This window comes from Aquila chrysaetos, chromosome 5 (genome assembly GCF_900496995.4).
Source record: "Aquila chrysaetos chrysaetos chromosome 5, bAquChr1.4, whole genome shotgun sequence".
Lineage (NCBI taxonomy): Eukaryota > Metazoa > Chordata > Aves > Accipitriformes > Accipitridae > Aquila > Aquila chrysaetos.
Genome location: NC_044008.1, coordinates 64,681,436 through 64,708,221, shown reverse-complemented (window position 1 = coordinate 64,708,221; position 26,786 = coordinate 64,681,436). Strand labels below are relative to the sequence as shown.

The 26,786-nt window shown below is 53.4% G+C and overlaps 1 protein-coding gene across 1 annotated transcript in view; it reads right to left on the bottom strand.

Moving 5' to 3' along the window:
• The window catches only part of NTN1 (netrin 1), a 107,582-nt gene that overhangs the window by 13,823 nt on the left and 66,973 nt on the right, over nt 1-26,786 (bottom strand). The window contains 3 exon segments of the mRNA XM_030016038.1: nt 19,301-19,354; nt 22,574-22,592; nt 22,594-22,724. Of these exon segments, the coding sequence (XP_029871898.1) occupies nt 19,301-19,354; nt 22,574-22,592; nt 22,594-22,724 (204 nt within the window).

Sequence of the window (26,786 nt, the reverse complement as noted above, 5' to 3'; positions counted from 1 at the left end):
CAGAGCTTTTGAGAGCCACACAAATTCCCCCTGTTCTCCAGCTCCCAACTGGAGCCTGCCCGGAGCCCACAGAGGCCCCATTGTCACCCCTAACCCGGGCCGGTGTCAGCCTTTGGCATTCATTGCCGAGAGATTCGGGCTGGGGTCACCCTCCGACAATGCGGGTCAGAGAGGAAATTAGCAGCCCATGAAGCATTAGCAAAGCCTTTTGGTGTCCACTCTACTGAAGTGTGCAAATAAAATACCCCAGTAGGAACATTTCATTTCTAATGGGCCCCCACTGCTGGGACACGCTGGCTTCGCTCGGGCGGCGCAGCGGCCGGCGCGGCGGGCAGGCGGGAGCGCTGGCACCGCAGCCTGGCAGCGCCGGCACGGCAGCCTGGCAGCGCTGCCGGGGCTGGTGCCGGGCCACGGTCCCGGGCGGCTGCGGGGATGCCGAACCCTGCTCCGGTAGCTGCTGCTCCCCAGGGATCTGCTCCCCTGTGGAATGCAGCCGGATGGCATCACGCGGTTGGATGGTATCGTGCGGTCTGGGAACCGCTCTTCCCACTGCTGGGAACATCCCAGTGGCGCCGTGGCCAGGCAACGCCACAGTGGCTGGAGATGTGCCACCCCACGCCAGCTCCCAGGATTGGGGCTGGCTCATGGACATGCTGTCCGTGCACATCCCATGTCTCCTCACCACCCACGGGTGCTAGAGAGAGGCCCACAGCACCATAGAAACCCCATATTTTAGGGAAAATGGGACACATCTGGCTGGAGCAGGAGACCTTGGCACAGCGATAGTCTTTGGACATGTCGCCCTCTCCCAACTGCCCACCGTTCCTCCACAGCCACCGTTGGAGACCAGGTGTGAAAATCTGCTGAAATGCCGCAGCGGGGCCCCACGGCTCTGTGAGCAGGGTGGGATGCTGGGAAGGTGGGGAACGCTACTGGCACCCCATGGCCATCAGATACGGGGTGCCCATATCCTGCCCCAGGCCACATGGGCAGTGCCAGAGCAGAACCACACCTGCCCATGCAACACCCTGCTCTCCAGTGGACCATAACCTGAAACCCTGGGGAGAAGCTGTGCAGCATCTCCCTCTAGCACAGCTGTGTCACACACCAGGGTGGCATGTGCCACAGCTTCAGCAGGGCTTGAGGTCCCATTTCTTATGTACCGAAAGAGCCCTTGCAAGAAGCAGTTCTTTCCTAGAGAAGCTGACACTAAGCAGGCTGGGAGGGGAAACTGAGGCACAAAGTTGGGAAGTGGCTGCACAGCTATAGCAGCTGCAGCATTTCCTGGCCATAGCTCTGTTTGTTTGCGGCTCTGCTGCGTACACAGGGGCCGTGGTATGAAGTCAGCTTTGGGACAGGGCTGTGTTGGAGGAGGTGGTCTCCAGTGGTGGATGCTTAGAGCCCAGGCAAGGAGGGCACTGAAATCTACAGACAAAGTGCACTGGGTGCCCTGCACTCTCTCAGCTCACCAACCTCAGTACAGGAGGTGTCCCTGGAATGGGAGGTGGGTTCAGAAACATAGCAAACTTCCTCAGGTGCAGAGGAGATGCTCCAGGAGGTCTCATGGACCCCAAATCCAACCCTGCCCATTGGCAGCAGAGCCAAACCCAGCCTAAGCCAAGCAGCAGCTTGTTTTTCAGCTTCAGAAGAGGAACCAACAAGAGAAGGAAACCCAGAGAGCTGAACACCCACACATCCCAACATCATCAGATACCACCTCAGTGCCAACACCTCTGTTCCATGCGTGCCCCAGCCCCTCTCAACATGGCCAGGCAGAGTCACCTCATCTCAGCACGATCCTCCTGCCCCATTGCTGCCTGCTGCTCCCATTCCTCTGGAGAGCACCCACAGTAATACATGGCTTCACGCTCTTTCAGTATGACCTAGCCAGGGCCAAAGGCAAAAACTATGATATGAAGTGGGGCACCTTCCTACTCCAAGAGTCCCAGCTGAGATCTCTGCCCAGATACAACCCCGCCTTAGAAAACCAGGACCTGAGGGGTTCCAGCAGCCAATGCCTCCCCTTTGCTTTTCTTATCTAACACGACCCTGAACATCAAGTAAAACTTAAAATGCACTGAGAAAAGAGTGGATATTCCATGAAAACTGCAGTTCAGATGATGGAGATTCGCTAGCAAAGTCCCAGCCATGCCTATGTGGCAGGATGCCACCATGCAGAGGGATGTGGCTGCCTGGTGTCACCGAGCCCAGGGAACAGAAATATTCCTGATCCAACTCACCGGTAAGATGTTCCTGGCCATGAACATTGAAGGAAAAGTCTACAAGGGAAATAAATGTGCATGCAGCAACCTAACAGCCCAGGGATGCTTTCCCTCCCCTTCTCAGTGGAGCAGGGGACTGATGAGAGACAGGCCATTGCATTGCTTCGCCAGGCAGCTGGCATGATTCTGCTCAACTGTAGATTGCTGATGTTTTCTGGACACTAATGTGGTTATGATAAACTTGATGATGATTCTTTAGCACAAAAATCCTGGAGCTCTATAGATATTTTTCACTGCTGTTACATCTCAGCCCCTATGCAGTAGCTGATCTGCAGAAGAGGCTGACCCAAGGGCAGGCAGGGAGCAAGCAACTGAGCAGGGACAACACTTGGGAGCTCTGGCTGCAGATCTCCCCTCTCCTGGCCAAATCTAAGTCAAACAGATGCTGGCAAGCAGCTGGCTCTGAGCACTAGTGATGGGCAGGGGTGGACAGCAGCTCCCACCTGCATACCCCATGGCTCAGTCCCACGATCTACAAGGGGGTCTCCACCTGCCAGGCTGGCAGAGCCCACTGAGAGCAGAAACTCTTCCAACGCCACAGCACTGCTTCTGGGATCCAGCCCCAAGAAACAGCGATCAGATAGAAACCACTGCTCTGGACTTCAGTCCAGACCACTCACAAGAAAAACCCCAAGTCACTTCAGCAACCTCTCCCCACAGAAACATCCTTAACCACATCTGAGCTTCCCAATCCTTACACTACTGCCATAACATTTCCACTCTGCCTGAGATTACAGACCTGCTAGAAACCCATCCCAGCACTGTTTCCCAGCCAGGGAGGCTAGCAGGTGATGAGGCACCACCCAGCTGCCCCCCAAGCCCTGCAACACAGCACCCCATCCCCACAGTTTCTGCTTGCTCCCAGGGTGCGAACCTAGGACCAGGTTTGCAGCTCAAGATACCCAGCTACAGCCCAGGACTGACACTACTTTTAGTAACACAACCCTTGTTCTGCTTTCTCTTTCTTTTTCTCCCAACCCCACAGGCGGTGCCAGAGCCTCAGCTGGTTTAAATTGAATTTGATGTGGCCAGAGCCAGCTGGTGTAAATCAGTGTAAATCACTAGATGCCAGGGCCGATGTATATGGGTGGGGGATTTGCCCCAGTTCATTTCCTTTGTCTCCTACGTGAGGAGCTCTTCTGCCTCCTGGGTAACTTGGAGGTCCTCTGGGGCCTCTTTGGGAGGGCAAATGAAATTTTTCAGAGCAAAGCATTGAGTTTGCATTTGCTGGTAAGTAGTGCTACATATGTGGGGTGATGCTGCAAGATCACTGCTTGCTTAGGGAAAGCGTGTGAAGGGGATACTATAGGATTTTATTTCAATGCTGCTTTATGCCTGGGAAAGACCCTGCTCTTGTCTATCAAGTGACATTTCAGCAGTTTAGGCTCTGGGGGAAGGTTTGCTGAGCTGCCAGTCCCCTGATGGAAGGTGATAGCAGAGCCAAGCTCAAAGGCTGGGGAAGGGATGGGAGGAAGGGGCAGGAGGCTGAAATGAGGAGAGAGGATTGATTTGGAGCCTGAGTGCTCTAAATGCTGTTTCAGTGACTCATGCATATGTACACGAGATGTTACGAATCTACAGAGTCCCAAGGCATGTGTTGCTTGTCCTGGCTGCAGGTCCCTTTTCCCTATCTCCGTGAGGTGGCAGAGGATCAGCCTGAGGTAACCTGCCCTTGGAAGGTGATGCCAGAGTCCAACCAAAAGGCCAGGCTGAGAATAAAAGGAGGCTGCCTGAAGAAGTGAAGTCCCCTTTGGGATGGGGAACAACCTGGTACCTGAAGCATGGGCTGGTAAGTGTCCAGGTCCTGTCCACCCAGGTCCTACAGGCATGATGGGGTACTTGGCTCTGCCCTACAGGACTGGGGATGGGGTCAGCCCCAGCTCTTTGCCCTGTCGTGTTTTACACAGATGTCCCCTGCACATGGGGGTGCAGAACAAGGGTTAGTTGGTGCTGTCCTGCCCTGCTCCTCCTCTCAGGCTCTTAGCCTGCCTGGTCCCGGGCAGGGCTTGCCTGCCCTCAACAGACCCTGAAACCTCTCCGAGTCCCTCCTAGCCTGCATTTGCCCTGGCCATCCCCCTTCTGAAGGACTTAAACAGCCCTGGCTACAGCACCATGGTGCAGGAGAAATTGAGTGGTGATATCCGAACACCCTCCTCCCCCTGCTCCCAGCACTTTCCTCTTCGAGTTTGCTCAGCTGCACAAATATTTCAGTGCAAATCCCCATTTCAGAGATTCAAACCCAAAGTACAACCAGACCTTAGTGCTTTTTTTTTTTTTTTCATCACCGCATCCTAACACGCCACGACCCGCAGGGGGGACGTCCTACACCTCCCTGCCAGGTCCCCCGGGCTAGGAGCGACCGGCTGCTTCCCTGCGGGAAAGCACAAACTTTCTGCGTTTCCCGGATAAACAGAGCAGGAGGGGATCTGGGAAGAGGCAGTTGGCGCTACTTGTTCGCAGAGGGCTGGGAGCAGGTGGTGGGCGGCTGTTTCGTGTCCATCGCAGCTTAGTAAAATGTGTCAGCATAGCATTCAGCAGCTTTGCAGCTCAGCCCATCCCCTTGATATAACTAATTCTCTGGCTGAGCAAAGAGTTTTCACAGCTAAACACCTTCTTTGTTTTGCTTAATTTTTTTTTTTTTTTGCAAAAGTTGCATTTTAAATTTTTTTTAATTTCTTCATATTGGGGGGTTGGTTGAGCAGGGCTGGGGCTGCTGGCATGAGACTGAAAGCAGTGGGAAGCTGGGGCCCTGGTCACCCCACCCTTTGCTAATGCACCCCACTGCTGCCAGAGTGCTGATGCTTTTGGGGCTGGGCAGGACGGAGGTGCCAGCAGCCAGAGCTCAGGGTGCTGAGTGACGTTCCCGAGAAGACGCTACACGAGACGGCGTCTTGCTGCGCTTGCAGTTCCGAAATGAGCTTTAAGCCTCTGCAAAAGCCACATGTCGGTAACGGAAATTAAAGGCCCCTTGATTCTGACATGATAGAACGATTAAAGCCACATTTCTTGGCCTGGGTACCTAACTCGAAATGCAGATATAAGGCTTAGATCCCCAAGGGGATTCAGATTTCTAATCCCAATTTATGCAGCTAAATTCCTATTGATTTCCCCTAGGTAGGGCCCTAAATACCTTTGCGGGCTGAGATCCAACATGGAGGTGTCGTGGCTTAGAAGGGGAGACCCAGCCTTGACAGTTTGGCCTCAGCATTTCAGGGGGTTGAAGGGTGCTTGCCCGCTTTCTCTCTGTGTGCTCCTGAGGGGTCGCGCTTCTTGCTGGGGCTCTGCAGGTGGGGGCCTGGGTGTCCCCATCTCCTGTTTGCACTGGGTGGAATGTGCAACCAGACTGAGCTGCAAAATGAAGGTGCAGGTCCAAATGGCAAATCCTAAATCTGTAAGCCCATCACTGGAGAGAGCAGGACTGAGAAAATGGGAGTGGGGGTCTGCTTGGGGTCTTGGATATCCCCAGAGCTGACCAGTTCAGATCAATAGGGCTGGTTTTGCTCTAATGCAAGGAGACCATGGTGATGAACAGCTTTCACCTCCCTTCCTTTTTTTCTTCTTCCCCAGCATTACTGGTCAGAAGTCCTCCATCAAGTGCTGCTGGTGGGCTGCAGCATCCCTTCATGGAGCTGGTGCACGAGCTGCCCCTTGCGATGGGGCTGTGGGACTGAGCAGCGGTGATTGTGGGGGAACACGGCAGCATGCAGGTCCCCACAGGCTCTGGGCAAATCTGTGCTTGGAAATGCCAGCTCCTGTGCAGAACAGCTAAACCTCTCCTCTGCAGGCATCTCCAAACCTGTGCTCCAGCACGTGCATTGCTGCTCCTTCTGGCTTTCTAACAGCTCCTGAAATTGCAGGGAGGGCTCTGCCCCCACTCAAGGGATGTGGCTTTTGGCTCGGCGCTGCAAAACCAGCATGAGTACCCATGGGGAGGAAGGTGAATGTCTTGCTGCTGCATTTTTGTGAGCTCAGTATCGCAACGATGCTGAAGATGGACCCAAGCAAAACCTCCCTTCACCAGGAGTTGGGGAATCCAGCTCTTGGCTGCAGTCCCTGCCCAGACCTCACAGCTGAGCCAACAGTGCTTTCAACCAAAGCCCTGATGTGGGTGCTGTCTGCATCAAGATGTTCCTTGAGCCCATCCAACAACCACAAAACTATTCCAGGTGTTCCAAATCTGCTACAGCCTGTAGTCCTGTGGGATGTACAGGACAATATGTACAACAGCCTACAACTCCACAGGTCTGCAGAGCTTCGTGCTGCCCCATCCCCACAGGACTGAGCACTCCTCCAAACTGTTCAGGCTGTGGAAATAAGTCTCCAACCCCTTTACAGGCAGCCACCCAGCATCTTCAGCTTGTGGCTGGGAGCATGGAGGAAAAGCACATGGAGCCGAAGGGGTGTGCATGGGGGGAGCCAGCCTTTGGGGAGGGCAGGGGCAGAAACAATGGGTCTCTGCTCTGTGGTTGAGCATGGGCTTGGCTGGGTGCTTGATGTGCCTGAACTGGGCATTAAAACAGTTTGGTAAGCCATCTCAGAACATCCCAAAGGCAGTTGGAAGCCATGCTCCCAGGTGATGTGGGATAATATGCAATTTACCACTGCCCAGCACCAGGACAGGAGATGATGACCCCATGCGAGGGTTGGCCCGCAGCAGTTATGGCAGAGATACCTTTGGCTCTTGGACTTCCAGGCATTTCCCCAGATGACCATGAAATCCTGTTTTGCTTCCAACAGCACTGAAGCTGCCCCTTGCTTCCATCCCAAAGAATTATTTTAACATCTCCTCCATTGGTCTCAGTGAATGACTGTTAGAGTCATTTTGGAGAGTGCCAGCTCTGCTGGCCAAACATGCTTGCTCCAAGCTTCTAGCTCTTGGCCTTTGCTGACTGCGTGCCCTGAGGAAGGGGATGCTCTGGAGTAGCCCTCTCCTTGCCCAGGGAGCATGGATGGGCTGTGGGATGAGCAGCAGGGGCTGCAATGTGTCTGGCTTGCAGAGTGCACATTGACTGTGAAGGATCGATGCTGTAATTTAATTTGGGTCAGACACCAGTGGGACTCTTGGTCTTGGAGCAGGCCTCTTCAGTATAAAAGCAAACTTAAGGCAGGCAGTCACTCCCAGGTCATTCACTTTAGCAGTGGGATCGCTTCTCCTGTGTGCTCTGCTGCACCCTCAGCAAGCCCCCCTTCCCTGGCCTGGCCACTGAACAGAGCAGGGGAGTCTGTTACAGCTAAATTGGCTCTTCTTCCCCACGCCTGGCAATGATCCAGCTATCATGTATGATGCCCTTTGCAAATATAATGTGCAAATTAGTGCTCTTCATTTTGGGGCCAGCTGCAGGACAGCCGGTGCCTCTGGCTGGGTGGCCTTGGCCATCTCTTGAGCGCGGCCGGGAGCTGGTATGAGGAGGCACATAATTTGCAAGCCTTGGACCTGGGGTGAGCTGGGACTGGGCTGCTCAAGTCATGCACATTATGTGATCTGCAAAATGGTCCCCAGGCTTGAAACAGTCCCTTCCTTAGCCTGTGGATGGGGATCCTGAAGGCCTGGGTCTGTTCTCAGAGCGTCTGTGCAAAGTCCTGGTGCAAAGCAAGCCTCTGGCATGGGGTTGCATTTAACTATGTGGCTGTGTGACTTTGTCGTCTGTCCTTGGTCACCTCCTAAGCTGTTGGCCTCAGAGCAGCAGTCCCCACAGCACACCCCAGGAAAAGGAGCTGGCGGGGATTTGTTCCATCAGCTGAGGCCCAGCCCCATCAGCAACTGGGGCAGCCTCAGAGAGGGTCTGTGGCCAGTCTGTGCCACGTGTAAAGGCAGAGGCACCTGCTCAGGCACTGGAGCCTCTCCTGGTCTCCAAAGCGGGCTCAGGAACACTTTGCACCAGCACACGTCTGTGTGGGGTGCTGAGGCCAGCCCTGCCTGCGAGGAGCACAGCTGCTGCGGCAGCCAGCTTTTTTTGGTGATTTGTAGACCCTACCATTTCCCTGGGACCCTACTGAAACCCCTGGCACTAGAAACACAAAGTCTTTCCTGCAAGACAGTGCCGGGGCTCCCTGGGGCCACCCGGCAGGAGTATCCTGACCCCCGCCTGCAGCCCTGCCTGCCGCCCATGTTGCACGCCACGGCCTGGGCCACCGGCAGCTCTCTGGCTGCAGAGGATCCTCACGAGACGGCGTGTTTCAAAGACATCCTCAGGCAGCGACCAGGCTGCTCTGTGCCTGAACTGGGGACTTGTTGCATGGTGCTGAGGGAAAAGATGGCTAAAGCCGGGCTGTGCACCAGGCCAGGCAGCCCCCTGCGAAGGGAGAGCCAGGTCTGCGGACCCGCAGGCATCTCCAGGGAGGATAACTGCCGTTAACCTCTCCCTTGGAACAAGAAGGTGCAAATGAGTCCACAGTAGCCTCCTTTCTTCTGGCTGAACAAGATTGATTGAAAAACAAATTGGCGCAAATAAAGCATGTAATTAGATTAAAGCCCCTCGCCTGGAGCGGGTGGAAAGCGGTGGTGGCGGGCGCTTCGCAGGAGCCTGCAGCCCCCTTCCCACCTCCACAGCATCCAGCATGGCTCGGGGTGGTGGTTTGGCTGGCACCGACCCCTCCGGTGGGACCACCAGCACCCTGCAGGATGCGGCCAGGGCTGCCCACCACCTCTGGGGAGCAGCCCTTGCCAGGACCGGTCATGGTCGGCCACCTCATTTCAAGCTGTGGCCCGATGCAGCACACCGGCAGCTGGGTCTGGGCATGGTTCGGATGCTGCCAGGGCACACGCGTAGCCCTGCCTGTTTGGTCTGGCCCCGGGACCCCGGCCACTGCTTTCAGAGGGAAAAACCACCCCCAGACACCATCTGAGCCCTGCTGTGGGTCAGAGTGAGTTTGCTCCCTGCTGCTTTAGCTGTCTGCTGCCAGTTTTGGGATGGGACAGAATGGTCCTGAGCAATTTTTGGTGTTTTGGGACATGGGTGCCCATAGCAGCTGTGGTCTCATCAGCATCCAAATTTTTCCCAGATATAAAGGGAGTGAGTAGACAGACCGGTGACAGCCCAGCTGCGCCAGACACTAACGCACTGGAAAACACCACACAAACACAGGAGCTTCGTGGCTCATCCAGCCCTGCCTCTGCACCCACCTCGCCCCTCTCCTGGGAGCAGCCAGCAGCACGTTTCCTACCACTTCCCTGCAGGAGCAAACCCAGCGCTGAACCCCAGGATACATGGGGGACGTGGGGTGCCGGCCCTGACAGTGCTTCATCCCCACCCGGCACTTCCCCGCTGCAAACGTGTCCCCAGCCGCTGACTGCTGATGAACTCCAGGGCTGCCGCTCCCAGTGCCCCCGGGGACACAGCCCTGCCGAGAGCCGCAGTCGACATGATTAAATACATTAATAGGAAACCATCTGTCTTCGGGAGCGTTGGCCACCCTATAAATTCCCAGCCTGACAGCAGCTCCCTGGCCGAGCGGGTGCTGTGCGGGATGCGAGGGCAGGACGTAACCAGAACTGGGGCAAATCAGACTTTCCGCTCTGGGGAAAACACAGCAACAGAGAGCTGGCACTGGGGACAAGTGCGTTGTTTCACCAAGGGGAATCAGCATCTGGAAATGTCCCAGAATGGGGAGAGAATCACTTCATTTCACTTCAGAATCTCTTTTTTTTTTTTTTTTTTTTTTTTTTAGATGGATGCCCAGTGATGCTGGGCTTGCAAGTCCTTGCTCTGAAGCTCGTGGCTTGGCTATGGTCCCAGGACTTGTGGGCACCCAGGTCCCCTCAATGTCAAGGGGGGTGGCAGTGTCCCAGAGCTGGGGATGTGGGGATGGAGGGATGCAGGGATGGAGGAACAGAGGGAGGTGGGGAAGGAGGGATGCAGGGATGAAGGAATGTGGGGATGCAGAAAGCCCCGCATTGGGCTTATAAGAGCACGATGGAGCTGTGCATGAAGCTTTTCTGCATTTCAGCAGTTTTGTGGTGGTTTGTTTTGTGGTTTTTTTTTTTTTTTTCAACAGACTTTCTGAAATATTTTGAAGTGACCAGAAGTTTCCTCACTGGAAGCCCCTCACCCCTATTGTGCTCAGAGCCATTCACTGCAGATCACCATGAGAAACCTCTTTTCAGGAGGGAGCTGGATGCTGCGGCCGATCAATCAGTCAATCAATCACGCAGTCAATCCATCACCTTGCTTACAGCCTGAGACAAGTGAGAGAATACCCATGCAGGGCTGAATTAATTACTCATTTGGATGGGTACAAAGCTGGAGACCCCCACACTGAGCCCAGATTTACACCAGGGTGACTGAAATGAGGATTTCGCCTCCTGATTGTACTGCAGGCAGCTGTACAGACCTTTATTCCTAGCCTGTGGGATGCTCCCGGCTCTCAGCAGAACTCCTGCTCACTGTTAGTGCTTTCTCAGAGCGAAGACCTGTGATTTTTTTCTCTACCAGTGCAAAGTCCTGCCCTGGCCATACCCCATCCCCAGATCTGGGAGCATCCTCACCCAGACTCAGCAGGTATGGGCTGTGCCTGCAGCCTGGCAGCTCCTCCCCAGCCCGGCCGGCAGCCGGGAACCCTTTGGGCAGGAGGCAGTGGTGCTGAGCCCTGCACCAAGCTCCGGCTGGTCCCTTGTGCTGCTGATCCCCTCCAGATGTATGAGCATCAACACGAGTGCACACAGTCATAAACCCCCTCCTTTTCATTGGATATCAGTACCCAGTGATAACGAAGACATGTCACTACTTCAAATCCGAAGAAAACTAAGGCTAGCCAGTACACTGCTTGCAGTTCTGCAGAGTTAAGACTTTGTGATTTCCTTTGTTGGTCTGGAGACAAAAATCTCCTCAGGCTTTTCCTTCTCAATACATGTCAACACAATGTCTTTTGATAGTCCCTTTCGTGTTAAATTTACAAGGTGCTACGTAAGCTGGGTTTTTTGGTCTGTTTTTTTCAATTTGCATCTGATAAAGATATCCCCAGGGATCAGCCTCCCACAGGAGTCTGTGCTCCCTCTGCTCGGTGGAGAGCATCCCTCCTTCCACGGGCCAGGGTGCCTATGGCAGTGCAGCTCCCTGGGGAGCACAGCACCCGGACGGACCAGCAACCCCAGGGGCTGGCAGGAGGCTGGAGGAGGTTGGGTGGCTGTGCTGTGCCCAGCAGCTGAGGCTCGTAGCCAGCCAGCCCAGCCTGAGCAGAGACCTGGACCTGCTGAGGTGACTGTGCTTGGGGCTGCCCATGTGAGATTTGGGAGGGTTGCAATGTTCAACACAGGTTGGCAGCGTTGGTTTGGGGCCACCTCTGACACAAAACCACGGCAGAGGGAGAGACTCCGACCCAGCCATCACCCCATGGGGGGCCAAGACCATGGGAGGCAGGGAGAGATGGAGTTCAAGGGACATCTCCCCGGTTCCTCTGACACAGCCTCCGAGCCTATGTCGGTGAGATGCCATAGGCAAGTGCCACCATCCAAACACAATGACCATGGTGCAACCCTGCCCCAAGGAGGGAAGACATGAACTTCAGCGTGGTGTGGGACTTGCTTCCTCCAGCTCTCCAAGAGCCCACCCAAGAGCTGCGTTCACATGCCAGTGCCCAAGCACAGACTGATGAGCCAGGTCCTCTCTTGCCAAGCTGACGGCACCCATTGCATTTGCCCCTGTGGGTACAAAACCGGGGAGAGATTTGCCACTGACTTTAATCTGGGATGGAGCTGGTCCAGTGGTTTAGATAAGCATTTGGGAAGGAGTTGGGGAGCAGCAGTTTGGCCTCACGTCCCATCCCGACTGGAGGTGCTGCGCAATGCCAGTGGCCTGTCCCCACGCTGTCATTTTCCAAGCAAGCCTCGCACCCCACACAGATGTTGTGGAGGCAGCTGGAGGCTCACATGGCATTGACTCCTTGTTTCCAGCTGCTGCAGCTCATTAAAACGAGCTACGGCACATTTAATCCTTTCCTAATGTCACTTTTCCCTTGAAGCTGTTGCTGCAGTGATGATCAGAGTGTTTATGTGACTGTGAGCAGGGGGGACAGTGGTCCACAGCCTCTGCTTGGGAATGGAGCTGTTGAGCCAAAAAGACCACGTTCCCATGGGGATGCATGGGTACAAGCTGGCCGGGAGGCTGGAAATAAGGAGGTGGCTGCCCAAGCCATGAAATTCAAGCACAGCCCCCATACTAGCAGTGGGAGCAAGTGGTTTAACTCATCTTCTAACAGCACCTGGTGAGGTTTTGCTGAGGGTGATGCAAGTGGTGGTGGCAGCAGACCTGAGGGACCCCTTTTCTTCCATGTCCATCTATGAAGATGGCTGTGAACCTGTGGCCGCCCTCTGAAATCTGCATTTTGCCCTTCTGCTGTGGGACGGATGAGCCTTGTTCCTGCTGCTCACCCCCATGATTGCCCCAGGGGTGATGGCATGTACCTGGGAGCAGGGGACTCTCCGAGGGTGGCCTTGCATCGCCTCAATTCACAAGGGACATGGGCAGGCAAAAATTAAAGCATTTGACCTTCAGACAAAGAAAAACAACCCTTGTTTAAGGCAGGACTACTTGGACTACCAGCAAATGATGCTGAAACAGGAGTACCAACTCATCAGAGAGGCCAATTTCCCCTGTTCCTGGCTCTTGGTGGAAGATTCTGGCTAAAATTTGGAAATTTCATCCCAAAGCCTAAGCCTGTAAGTAGTGAAAAGCCAGCTGCAGCCTGAGAAGGATGCGGGGCCTCCAGCTCTGCCATGGGAAGGGATGGGAAGGCATCGGGGGGGTCCTAAATCTGGGATGTGGGTACAGGGTGGTGAGGGGTCCAGAGAGCACCACGGAGGTTGCAGGGGGAGGTTAGGGTGGGGTATGAGTATGCAGGTACACACATGGTACACAAGGAAGGAGTGGGTGGGATGGGGGCTGTGGCTTGTCCCAAACGGTCCTCACAATGCGTGGCGTGCCGGTGGGGGCTTGGCACTGTGATGGCACGGGGGACTGCCCAGCTGTGCGAGGTGGATGGTGAGTTCTTCCCCGGGGAGCGAATGTTTTCAAGTGAATGTTTTCTACTATTTCCTGCAAAGTTTCTATTTTCCCGGACTGAAGCCATAACCTTTGCGTGTGTTTTTTCTAAGTGAGACACAGAAGCAGGAACAGTCTTGAAAGGCTCAGACAGCTCGTGGGATTTGGGGTTTTTTTTGGTTTTTTTTTTGGTTTTCCTTAGGACTATTCGAGATTGTTCCAGATCAGAGACCTGACTGCCCATCTCCTTTCTCCGAGCTGCTTCCGGAAGGTATTAATCATCCTCTCATACCGCAGCATGCATCCACCTCCGTGCTGGGTTGCCTCTGCACTCTGGGAAAGCTGCAACCTGCAGCCAAGCTGCTTCTGGTCTGTGCACATCTGAGGGAACCCCAGGGATCAGTGTGAGTGGGATTTTTTCCCTTTTCTGCACTTAAATCCAGCCTCTTCCTCACCAGCCAGGAACAAAAGGGCCCAGGCAACACCTTGAGCCCAAATGACTTTTGGAAAGTCCAGATCTGGTTTTGAAACTGCAGAGGCTGAATTCCAGGAGAAAACCATGCAAAGTTGCACCAATCCAATCACCTGGTTTTATTTAAGCCCACTAGCTGAAATCATCCACCTAAGATAATCATTTCCAAGCCAATCTGGATTCGATTCAGATAAGACAATGACTGACTGGGAGGTTTGTAAACCTTTTTCCCCCACTGTTATTTTTTTTTTGCCCTTTCACTTTGGCCCCTTCTGCATCTCTGAATGAGACCAGAAAAGGACGGGGTGGTAGCAAGAGCTTTCCTCACCTGGCCACAAAAATGTGAAGCATCCCCTCCTCATCCTCCAATCTCCTGGCATGGGAGAGCATGTATACATTTCATCTAAACAATTCACTTTTTTCCCCAAATTGATTTGGAACTCTGAGAGCTAAGCGGAGCCAGGCAGGACCCCCCCACACACCAAAGTCGACATTGTTCCACTCCTTGTACCAAGGCCAGCTTTGGCCTGTGCTTTTTTTGCCATTTACCCCTCGTTGACTCAGAGTGGTGGTAATGCTAACTCAGCTTTTGGGGAGGAAGGCACATTCTGCCCTGCGTAGCTATGAGCAAAGGAAATAAAGCAGCATCTCTCCCAGAACCAGCTGTACCCAAAAAGTCTCCCACTAGTTTCTTTCTCCATCTCTGTAACCCCTTTGATCCCATACCATGGGAGCTCTGGCTCACAGACACACCAATTTAAGCATTTGTCAAGAAAACACCACGAATTTTGGCAGGATGCTTCAGGGTGGTGGTGGGGGCTGAGCGATCCTGAGAGCCAGGGCTGCCTGCTGCTCCCTGCAGAGGGGAAGGGATGAAATATGGAGGGTTCAAGCTCCCTGGACAAAACGGTGCTTAAAAAGTCCAATAAAAATCACAGTGAGAAGAATTATGATCGGACACTGAGCCCATCAGATTGCTCAGCTTGGCTCAGCCTCTGCTGGGCTTTCACGAGGAGGCAGCGCGAGCAGCTCCTGGCAAGATAGATTGGTCCCCAGTCACCCCTCCGGGCAGAGAGCGGGGAGATCCAGCCCTCCAGCGACACGGGCATCCAAGAGACGCTGTCGAGTCATTTCTCATGGCTTGCAGGTTGTCAGGATGCCCGACTCTCTCCCAGCCCGTGGATAATCCTCTCCTAGCCTCGGCGAGGAGTTCCTTTGCTGAAGGGAGATCTCTAACCCTGCTGAGATGTTCTCAATTACTGGCTTTATGCAAACTCAGTTGGGCTTGGGCAGATCCCTAAATAACCCTTCTCTCCATGACAAGGATGCAGAGTTATGGGACTCACTCCTTCCCCAACGGGGCTGTTTGCTCCCAGGATCAGCGGGGGCTTGGGACTGGAGGCTGTAACTTTGCCAGCAGCACCAGGGTGAGATGGTCCCTTCGTAGCAAGGCTCGAAATGTTGTAGACACCTACCCAAAGCTTTGGTCAGAGGTGAGGGGCACGTCCTGACCGACATACCTCCGATCCCTGCAGCCATCCCTATCGGCACTCACCCAGGGAGATGCATGGGTGGCAGAAAGCACCTATCTCTCCCCACTGGCTGCACAGGGACCCGCTCTTCACCAAAGTGTCCACATTTGGTGCCTAAAATAGGCTGTGCACCCCCTTATCCTGCTCAAGGGTCCTATTGCTGCAGGGTCTATGCTTTTGCCTAGCTCACCGTGGCTCTGCTCGCTGGCTAGCCGAGGGGCCAAGGGGGAACTGGCCCCAGTCCCAGCCCCAGCCCCAACCCCAGTCCACCCAGCACAGTGCCCGGTGCTGAGCTGGTGGCTGTGACTCGCAGCAGCCCGGGGCTGCTGTGAGTCACACTGCCACAGCACATCAGCTCAGGGCAGGCGCTGACGAGGGCTGTGGCCAATTGAGGTGGCACGTGGAATTTGGGATGGCCGAATGGAGCTGCCCCAGTTGGCATTTGCCCAGGACAGTGCAGGGAGTTCACGGAAAGGAGCTGTTTCCCCAGCTGTGTTGCTATCTGCACGGAGCACACAGGTGGGAGATGTGTCACCCCCAAACCAGTCCTCACCCGTGGGGGCAGCAGGACTGGGGCTTTGGCAGCTCTTTCCTTTCAAGCCAGGATGTTGGCTGATGGATGTGGATAAACGCCGCTTCCTCCAAGCCCTCGCCTGCATTCAGCCCCTCTTGTGGTCACGCTCTGGAAAGATGTGAGAGGACATGGGGACTGGCAGGGAAAGACTGTGAAAAATAGAGAATGTCCTCAGAAAGGCCCCTTTGGACTCATGAATAGGAATGTGCCCAGATAAATGAGCTCCTAACAGCAAAAAAAAGACATTGAGAGACCCCTGTGGCCAGTTCAAATTCAGGGACACTGCTCAAGTGTCACTTCTTGCCACCGGCTCCAGGACTGACAGAAGGCTTAGCAGGGCAAGCTGCGTGCAAAACTGCCCTGAGGGATGCTTCACACCATGGTGATGGGCAAAGCAGTTGTTTACTCACTCAGAAATGCACCCGTGCCCTGCAGCCTGATCTTGAGCAGGGGAGGGGATGGCACGAGCCAGGTCTTGCCTTAGGAAAGGGCTGGGGCAGCTGCACTGGGTGGAACGTGCCCCGGCCCCTGGAATTAAGGAGCCCAAGGAAAGGAGACTCCACCAAGCATCCAAGGTTCTGGCTGGGAGGTCCCCAGTGTGAGTGCTGGGGCTGCTTCTGCTCCCTGGGTCAGCGATGGTGCGAGGAGATCCCAGCATGGAGATGCTATAGCTCCACACACAAGGACTTCATCTCAGGAGCCAAGCTCCTTGCAGAAAGGGCTGTGAGAAGACATCTCTGCATCTCCTCAGCTGCCAAACAGCCTGTGATAAGCCCCGTGGCATCGTGGTGCAAGAGGTCTGCTCTGCCATCCCTGCAGCAGGGTGGGAACAGAGCAGGTTTGAGAGGCTGTGGGGTGAGGAACAGACAGATCCTGGTGTGGAGCACAAAATCTCCGTGTTCCCAGGCCATGAGACAGAACATTTAGTCTGCAAGTTCCTGCTAAATAGCAGGAGCCCGTGAGAAATCTGGTATTTCACCTGTTGAGCTTTTTGTATTTAAACATTGCTTGGGTTTATTATTACCTGATGGAGGGTGAAAGCACCACCCTGCAGGGCTGCAAGGGCCGAGTAGTGCTCGACTCCCCACTCAACACACTCAGTTTGGAAATTGTGACGTCAATTGGTCCCACTGGATCCTTAAACCACTAGCTAATATTCTCTATCTGCCTATAAATCTTCCATATATCAGCAGCACAGTCCCTGGGGGTGGGAAAAACCTACCCTCAAGCATCTAAAAGTCTCAGCTAGACTGTGGTCTTCTTTTATAGCAGGGGGTGAAACAAGGAGTTGTAGACATAAATTTCCCTCTCACAGAATGAGATGGGAGAAGGAAGCCTGCTCTGCTCCATGCGTCCAGCACGTTTAGCTGGCATTGCTGGGATGCACCTACAACATTGCACCGAAGTGCAGTGTTGGGATAAATGAAAGAGTTGCAGAGGCTGCAGGAGCTGCCAGCTCTCACGAAGCTCATGGGAGGACTCGGGGTGTGCCTGCCAGTCCCAGGGGCTTGGCCAAGGAGGAGACATCCCCACAGTGAGTCCTCTTGCAGCCAGGACAAGATGGAAGGTTTAATGGGAGCTTTGAGGAGGAGCACTCTGTGGCTGAAAGAAGATGGCAGGATGCACTATGGCACGTAATTAAGCTCCTGAGGAGTTGGGGAAGAATATGTCTCCTGATGGAAGCGGGTAACAGAGGCTGGTATTGTCAGCAAACAGTGCTGTAAGAAAGAGAAGACTTGCTCCTGCTTGGCTTCAGGTTAGGTGGGATGGTCTGTGTTCCCAATAGCCCTATACTTCATTGTGATGGACTCACCAAACCTCACATCTCACATCTGCACCCAGTTTATAAGGCAAAGAAGCAAAAGGGCTGATCACCAGCACCTGAGCTGGAAGCATGCTGGCTGGGCCAGGTTTTTGGTGTGTCTTCGTGCTCCTTTCAGCCCTTCAGGTCAGTGGAGATGCTTTAAGAAGCACATGTGAAGCAATAGGCACAGACCCGAGGCTCCAAGATATTTCTTGCTCATACCAGCCTAAGAGAAGACACTGAAACACGGAGTTGCTGCTACTGTGTTTACAGGTGGTAGAACTTGTCCTTTAAATCAGTCCTACAGAAAACCCTGAGCTTTACCTTCCTGTGATGCTGGGGACTGAAGACCTTGTTGTCCCTTTGCTCCCTGGGTTTCCCATCCCGGGAAGAACTCCTGAGCATACAGCAACACGCACAGCCTGCATGAAAAGCCCTGCCATGGGACGAGCCTTGGCTCAAAGTTCAATTCAAGGTGACGTCCTTCACTTTTAGTACAAAATCCTTAATTTATGAATCCTCCTACACTGGTGAGACAAAAGTAAACAGCCTTTACACCTTGTGTCCTTCACAGCCGTGGCGCTGTTCAAATACCCCAGGAACCTGCAGGCAGCAGGGTGGGATAAGTCACGCTTTCCCAGGGCTCTCTGGCTCCTGCTGTCATCCTGCTCAGACCCATCCGACCCGAGGGACCTGGGGACAGGAAAGTCCCCCAGTGGCATGGTGGGGGCGGGTGTCGGCCCCTCTAGGGGTGTAAATCAGGAGGGGAGGTTGGTGGGGTGTTGGTGCAGGTGTGGTGGTGGAGATGGGGCATACAAAGAGACATGTTGAGCCCCAGGTCAGCATTGCATGGGTTGTATTTGGCACAAGGACAAGGGGAGTGGAAACAGGAGGATACACACACCGTGACATGCCAAAGCTTTCTCAGGATGATCCTCTGTATTGCAGCTTGCATAAATATGGTGATCCAAGTCCATTGCTCCAAGCTAAGATGCTTCCCCTGCTCTTACAGTCACTGGCCTTGAGACACCTCTGAGGACAACTGGCCCCAGCAATGCCACTAACCACAGCTGTGTCCCACCCTGAGGACCCACAAAGCCGGACAGGAGACACATTGCTATAACATACACAGGTCACATCAGCACCTAAGATTGCTTAGCACAAGAAACGCACAGATCTAGGCAAATAAAGGAAATGGTCATATGCAGCAGTAAACACTTAGGTTTTTGTTCTCTTTTGGTGGATTTTTGGTTCTCTAATCCTTCTCCACCAGAAAAATGTGGCAGAACTGTTCTCTGAGCCTCTTGAGAAGGTAACCACTAAACTTTAATAATCAACTGGTGGTGGTCTTGAGTCCTTACCTCTTTTTCATCAAGCATTGCTTCCACATTGGGTAACCTCTGTGTGCTTATAGATTTAGCACCTCTGGGAAAATCTTTCTGCATCTTCTCTACACTCCCACATGCTCCTAGAAACACCCATCTCTTGGGTTGCAGCACACTTGTTTCAAACACTCGGACATTTGGGGCATAGAAGGAAACCACTTGTCCCAGTACAAAAACCAGAATTTATGTATTAATTTAATGCAATTTCATCTCAGGCAGATGATTGCTTAAAAGCCATTTACCACCACGATGCTTTAAAAGAAGAGACAACGTACCTGCAGGCTCCTCCGTGCTGCTGGCGGCGGTGGTGGGGGGAGCGGCGGGGATCTCTGTGCAGGACAGCGAGAAGCAGACAGGAAAGGTGAGGAGATAAAAGAAGGAGGTATTACTCCAAATCCCAAAGAGACTGGTCCCTGCACACACTGCATTTTCTGTTCCCAACCATGTCTACCAGCAAGGGGTGTTTCCCAACTATGTCCTCCAGCAAGGAGCCTTGCAAGAGCCCCAGAAACCAGCACACCAGGACCATACCCACTGGGGAACTGGACCTCCCAAGAGGGTGTGGGAAAGGGTTTTTTAAACAAAAAATTTTGGCTTGCGGCTAAAAAGAAAAGAAGATACAGCCAGCCAGATAATTGATAGGGTGCGACAGCCAGCAATTGCTATGCTGCCCAGACACAACCTGCTGCAATTGCTAGGTCCCAGTTTGGATCCCAGGGTGAAGGGTGCTCTTGCAGAGGCTCGGAGAGTGCATAAGCCAGGCAGGGCGGTGTGGCTGCCTGCCGTGTGGTCCCCAGCCCCAGCAGGCAATGGGAGCATTGCTGCCTCTCCCTGTCCCTGGGTTGTTCCTTCCAGCTGCTGGTTCCCTCCATGTCTGAGGCAGTGCTACCACTCCTCTTATGTGAGATAAGATGCAGGTAAAGCATTGCATCTATCTGCCGGAATTCAAGTGTTATCTCACACATTTAAAGGAAACACAAACATAGCTGGTGCCAATGCAACGGTCCCTGGTTTTGATTTGGGGCTGGCTTTGCATAGCTGAAACCACATAATGTTCTGGATCTTCATGGCCCAAGTCTGACTGTGTTTGTTGAAGTTAAAAAGGATGGACTGCAGATGGAGCGCATTATATGGTCCCAACTTTGGCAAGATGATCTCTTTTCCCCAGTGCACATATGCAGATCTCATTACTGACATCTTTTGTGCATTTAGGGCAGAGTCCTGCAATTTCTGTGCATCCCTGGGAATCCTGGTGGGGGAACACCCTACCAGTCCATTTTTAAAGTGGAATTTAGGCATGAGCTAGGGGTCAGCATCTGCCTCCTTCTACTTTTGCTCTTAGGAACCTGCCTGGCCACAGAGGCAGTGTTTGCTGGGGTCTGTCTGCATTGCAGTGACGGCAGCTCATAGGGGTGCAGCCCAATTAGTATTAGATGACTTTTTGAATCATTCACCCTCATGCAATTAAACACAGGCACAAGCCCATGTGAAACACATGGTGCATAGTCAGGCAGTACATGAACAGCCAGCACAGCCGTCCTGAAGCTGGCAGCTGGATGGGTGCTTGTGCCTGCTGGCACGGGCTGTGGTGCAGACAGACCCCACTGGTGTCTTGTTCATTCCCCACAAGGTGATTTTTGCATGACTATAAGTCTTTGGGACAAGGAAAATATAAGCAGTGGTAAATCAGAGAGTAACTGTGCTCTTGCAGACAAGGTGGACAGCACCTTGCTAGCTGCAGTGTTCCTGTGCCCTCCCAGTGCCAGATGGGAGAGCAGTGTGGGTAGGGATGAAGAGCAAGTGCCCTCCACTACAAGTGTATAAAGAATGTGTGAACTACTTCCACACACACACACACACACACTGACATTTTTCAAGGATGAAAATGTGCTGGTTTGGGTTTTTCTAAGATAAGAGAATTGCGAGTTGCTCATATCCTCACTTTAATTGCTTTGGCATCGTATGTGCAGATCAAACTCCCCCAAACTGCACAGCGGCTTGATAGCCAGGCCAGAGTGTTGCTTGAAACACATGTGAACAAAAGTTTTGGCCCTTTGGAAAGGATGTTTTGCAGTGACACAGAAGTAAGGGGCTCTCACGGCTGCCAGGATGGTGGCCGGGTTGCAGGGCCAGGGCAAGGCAGCCCTGCCAGGCTCATGCCAGCAGGCAGCCTTGAGCACACCAGTTCGGCAGCTGGCATGAGCACAGCCCGGCTCCCAACGCCTAGTTGGATCGTGTTGAAATTCTGTGTCTGTCTTTATTTAGTGCAATGAATCCCAAGGGAAGTGATGCAAGGAACAATTTACTCTCTGATTTACCATGGCCCTGGGGAATGATTAATGATAAACCTTTGCGCATACTTGCTGCAAAGCATACTGGAGCCATGACTGTAACGTCTTGGGGAAACAAGCATCTGGTCTGAGCTCTTGCCGTCCCATTGCGACACGGGGAAGAATGAATCTCAAGTGACCAAAAACCACCCTGGAATGTATGTTTTCTTCAGCAGGAGAAGGTGGAGAAAGGGTATCTGCCCCATAATTTGGCAATGGCTGTCCTGAGAGGCAGATGCTGCGAGGGGACAGTGCGGGAGCAGACTGTGGGTTCCCAACAAAGACTTGATTCTTTCAACCCTCACTTTTCTTTTCCCATTGGGCTTTTTTTCCCCTTTTAGCAGCAGGGAGTCAACCTCGAGGGGAACAGCCCCTGCTTCTCAGCCCACCCCAGGCACCGTAATTTTGACGCTTCTTTTCATTAGGGCAGGTGGAGATGCCTCGCGCAAGGTGCATGAGCTACTGAATGATCCAACAACAGCAAAACCAACAGGCCGCAGAGAGGAGCACTGGACTAAAGCACACCTCGTCCAGGCAGCGAGCGCTCGACAGGGACCGAGTGGGGATGTGGATGTTTGCAGAGCAAATGCTGCAACGGAGAGATTTTGGGAGCTGTACCTGGTGCTTGCTGCTGTTGTTTTTGGAGCAGAGGATGAGAGCAGCCTTGGGAAGGCAAACTAAAAAGCAAACTCAAGGAAGCAAACGGTAAAACACCCTATGTTTCTGGGTGGGTTGTGTGAGTGTAAGATCCCCTTTAGCAACCCAGGTGCTATTGGCTGTGTTACTGTGATGGCAACTCCATCAAACCAGCAGCTCCTCTGATTTGAGCTCTGTGCCAGTGCAGCACAGCCTGATTTTGGAGTGAAAAACCAGTTTGTAGCCATCTGCCTTAGCATCCAGACCTGATGTGGTACCCCAAAACAAATGTGCTCTCAGGGCACCTTTGCCCTGTGAAGCAGTATCAAATTACCAGCAAATTAGGCTGTAGATGCACTCACAAAACCCACCCAACAAGACAGACAAGCTAGTTGGAGGTTAGGGGTGAAGTTTGGACTGTATGCCCTACTGTGGGCAGTGTGGCTGGCAGGGGTACCTGAGCACTGCCCTTTGGCATATATGTGGTGGGGTTAGTAGCTGCCCAGCCTGGGCAGTGGCTCCTGTGCATTTATAAAGGTTAATATCTCTAATCTACAGACATCGAAAGAGCGATCCACCTACTTATGCAGGGGGCAATGGGGAGACCGGCTTTGCTGGTAGCCTTTGGCGCATCGATTGCACGTGATGCCGGTGACACCGTCTTTACAGGGACATTGGCCCGTGGTTTGGTTACAGGTTTGGCCGGCGGCGCCCACGGGATGGCAATCGCACTCTGTGGGGGGAACACACAACAAGAGGGTCAGGGGGAGAGGAGAGCAGGCGCAGGTGGTGTTGCGGCGTTGGCGGGGAGCGGGGCGAGCGCCGCGGGCTGCCGGCAGCTCTCGTGGCACGGCTCCACACCTTCTCCGCAGCTGGCGCTGGACCTCCGGCCAACGACCCGTCCAGCCAGCGACCACACTGACCTGAAACAGAGGTGGCGTTTGGCAGAGAGGGTGCACGTGGCCGTCGCTTGGGCGCACAGGGGATAGCACCAGGGAAGGGGTGGCCCGGCCACAGCTGGTCCCGCCGCGCAGATGGAACTGCAGCCAGGCCGTCTTGCCCAGGGCAAGGAGTGCTCTACAGATCCGGGGAGGCAGCGTGGGGTGTCCCTGCTCAAGGATCCCCACCCGTGGACACTGCAACTGCCTCATCCCACGGGTGCTGAGATCAAGAGTTTGCAGGACTTGAAGAGGAGGGGAGCAGGCAAGGCAGCACTGCTGGAGGACTCCAGGAGCCACAGCACCCGCTGCCCCCACCCCAGCTGGCTTCAAACTCCCTTGGGCTCCCTGGAGCAGCGGCAGGGCTGTAAGGAAGAGGTGCAAAATCAAGGAGCATTTCATCACCCCTTCAGCACACAGATCTTAGGCAGGAAGCAATTGCTTTCAGAGATGTTGGGAATTCATTTCACGTGCGCTACAAGAAAAAAAAAAAAAACCAAACCAAACCACCCTCCTTTCAGTGCTTTTGCTTGAGCCCTTCCCCGCTGAGCAGCATCCCTGGCAGCTGGCACTGTGGGCGCAGGAAGGAAATGCCCTTGTGGGATGCAGGCAGGCTGGAGGACCTGCTGTTCCTGGCCAGATGGATAGAGGCTTGACTGCAGAGCTGGGCAGATGTGAAGGGTTTGGCAGGGGATGTAAATACTGCACTTGAAATCATTCACCATCTCATTTCCCACAGTGGGACTTACCGGCGCAGCTGTTTGTTAAAAAAAAAAAAAAAAAGCCGAAAAAAAAAAAAAAGCATCAGGGCTTGTTATCATCACTGCCTCAAAAGGATTATGGCCTCGCACATTTGTTAACAGCCCTGATTTCTAAGAGCTGCAAGCGCCGTGCCAGACTGTGGTCTGCCCCTGCTGAGTGGTGGCAGGGAAAGGCAGGAAAGCTTTCCTTTTCTTGTGCAGCATCCTCGGGAAGGAGCCAGCCAAAACCCTCCCTGGGGAGCACTGATCCTGCTCTCCTTCAGCCCCTCAGGGGAGCTGCCTGCCAAAAAGAGGGTTTGGGGGAAAACCTGCCCTGCTGCCCAAAACCTGGAGGGATCTGCTCTGTGGGTCAGGACCAGTGCGAGTGTCTCCGTGGGCTCCAGCAGCTGGGCTTGGCTTTCAAACACCCCCAAATCCCTCAAACTGAGCATATCACTCCCATGAGGGTTTGTGCTGGACCCTACAATGCTTCTTGGTTTGTCTTGCACCTCCCTGGCTCTGGGACACACTAAATCTGCCTCGTTTGGGGACGGCAGATCACGTCCCGCATTCATTTGTGTTGGGTGTCCAAGTTTTGGTGCTTGGCTGGAGCTTCCCTCCAACCCACCCCAGCACCATCCTGCTCCTGCTCCCTGCACCAGCAGCCCCCAGTTTGACCTTTACGGGACAGCAGCTGCCAGGCTAGTCCCCTCCCAGCAGGGTTTGCATGGTACCTGGAGCCCCCCTGCCCTGGGATGTCCCATTCTCCCTGCACGGGGCATCCCGTCCCCATGCAGCCCACCCCAGAGCACGAGCAAACTGCCGCCGTCCCTCGCCTCCACCAGTGCTGGACAGGAAGAGACTGAGCCTTGCCAAAACCTGATGATTTTTCACATGGGAGGGAAAAAAACCCAAACAACAAAGCTTTTGCTTCTTTTCTCCTCCTTCCCTAACACTTCTGATTTGGGGTTTTTGATTAAATGTCCTACTCTCCCCCCTTCCCTTGAGCTGCCTCTGGGAACCAGCCGCCTGCCCGTAGTGGAAAACTTGCTTTTCTATGAAATGCAGTTTTGATTGGAGAAGTTTTAGCATTAAATCAGTGTGGCTGGTGATGAGCGCAGAGAGCAGGGCGACGTTTAGGTGGGAAAACCTGCACGCTGCAGCCCCAAGGGATGGCTTCGATATTGCTGGGGGAGAGGAAGTAAAAATACATTAAGCAAGAGCCTAAAGAAGAAACAGGAGAGAAAAGAGTTAAAGAAGAGCAGAGAGGCAGGAGTTAATACAAAAATAAGCAAATCAGGGAAGGGTTACACAAGAAGAGGCAAAGGGCAGGAGGATGGGGAGGAACATGCCTCATGTTTCAGGCGTCCCCTCTGGGGCTGCGAGTGCTGGTTTCAGGCATTGCCTGCAAACCCCCATCCTGTGAGTAATCCTCCCCCATGTGAACGGATTGCACTGATTTCAGTGGGACCGCTTGGAAGAGAGAGGGGAAAAAAAAAAAGAGGAAAAAAAAAGGAAAAAAAAGCCTTCGTGATGAGTAAGATTTACAGAATCAGGCTCTTGGAGGAAGGGCTGCAGAGCACTGAGCACTCTTTTGGACACCACATAAATAAATAGCGATGCCTCTGCTTCTTTCCCTCATGAGGTAATGCCTCAGCACAACTTGTCCAAAGCTGCCGTGGTTATTTTTACAGCCATATCTGTCTGAGGTTGTCTACTCTCTCCCCAAGCCGGGCTCCTGTGAGGGCTCTGCAGCACGGGTGTTAGCTGTGTTCCCAGGGGCACGCAGGATGTGCCCAAGGTTACAGAGTAGACAAGTGGCGGAGGAGCTGGGAATCACCAGCCCTCGGTCCAGGACCTCACCAGGAGAAATCCCTGGCTGATCGCTGATAGCTCCCTCTGACACACTGTGGGGTAAATCCCCTCTGGGTGTAGGGATGTGCTTTCTGCCACTGGTCCCCACCTCTTTGTTGCAGCACAGGACTGTCTGGGATGACTGCCTTGGGCAGCAGCGCTCCTGCTCCTTGAATGCCTGACCCCATTTTGACTTTTCTATCTTCCAGAAAACTCTCCGAATCAGCAGCAAGTCAACCCTCCTGGCGCAGGGAGGCAGGAGGTGGTCTAAGCAGTGTCTGCAGATGTACATTTGCAGTCCCTGTCCCGGAGGAACTGAACCAGTGCCAGCAATTAGGAGCAATCAAAGGCAATTTGCAGTTCCCTGGCCAGTGCAAACACTTGCAGCCAGCAATTACAGGCTCTTCTTCCCCAGCCATGAAGTAGCTGGGCTGCTGGTGGTTAATGCTGATTTTTCCAGTACAGTTCAAATTCCTTTGGGTTGTAACCCCAAATTGAGGAAAGATTGCACTGGAGTCGCAAAGGGGGTGCGATTGGTGCAAACACCCCTTTGGCATCCTCACTGCCTTTCTGATTCACAAAACACATTTTCATGACTGGACTTCCCTGGGTGCAAGCGTTTGTCCATCCCCTACTGTGATGCAGAATATCAGCAGTCCCCTGCACTGAGCAGAGGAGAGACCATGAGGCACCAGAGCTGAGAAAACCTCACTGATCAGGAAAGGAGGGGGCCTGGGACATCCTTTGAGATAATAAGGGGTATAACAGCTGATTTATCCTCTGTATCCTCATGTCTTGCTTAAAAGGATCACCCCATAGAGGAGGATGCAATGGCGCAGCGAGTGTGATGTCAGAGGAGTAAACAGGAATGATGTTGGTACAAGAAAACAGTATGTCTTTAGTCTGTTAGTTTACACAGCATCAGGGGGAAGGGAAATAACTGTCATGATTTAATTCTTTCAGAAAGTCTTTAAGAAAAATCTTTGATAAGTGTCTGTGGTAGAGATAACCTGGAATTACTAATGAAAAATGAAGTTATTTCCTGCTTAAAAACCTGGCTGTGGAGGAGAAAACAAGGAGCAGGAATACATGGTAAGGTTTTAATGGGGAATGAGGGTAGCAATGGGGCTGCCTCTGCCCACAGAAGCTGATTTTTCTTATATAATAACCATGACCTGGAAAGCAGGGAGCTAACAGCATTTCTAGGTGACCACTTTCAGCTTGGCTAGGCCAGACGTGAGGAGACCACGTAGGTCTTCTGCA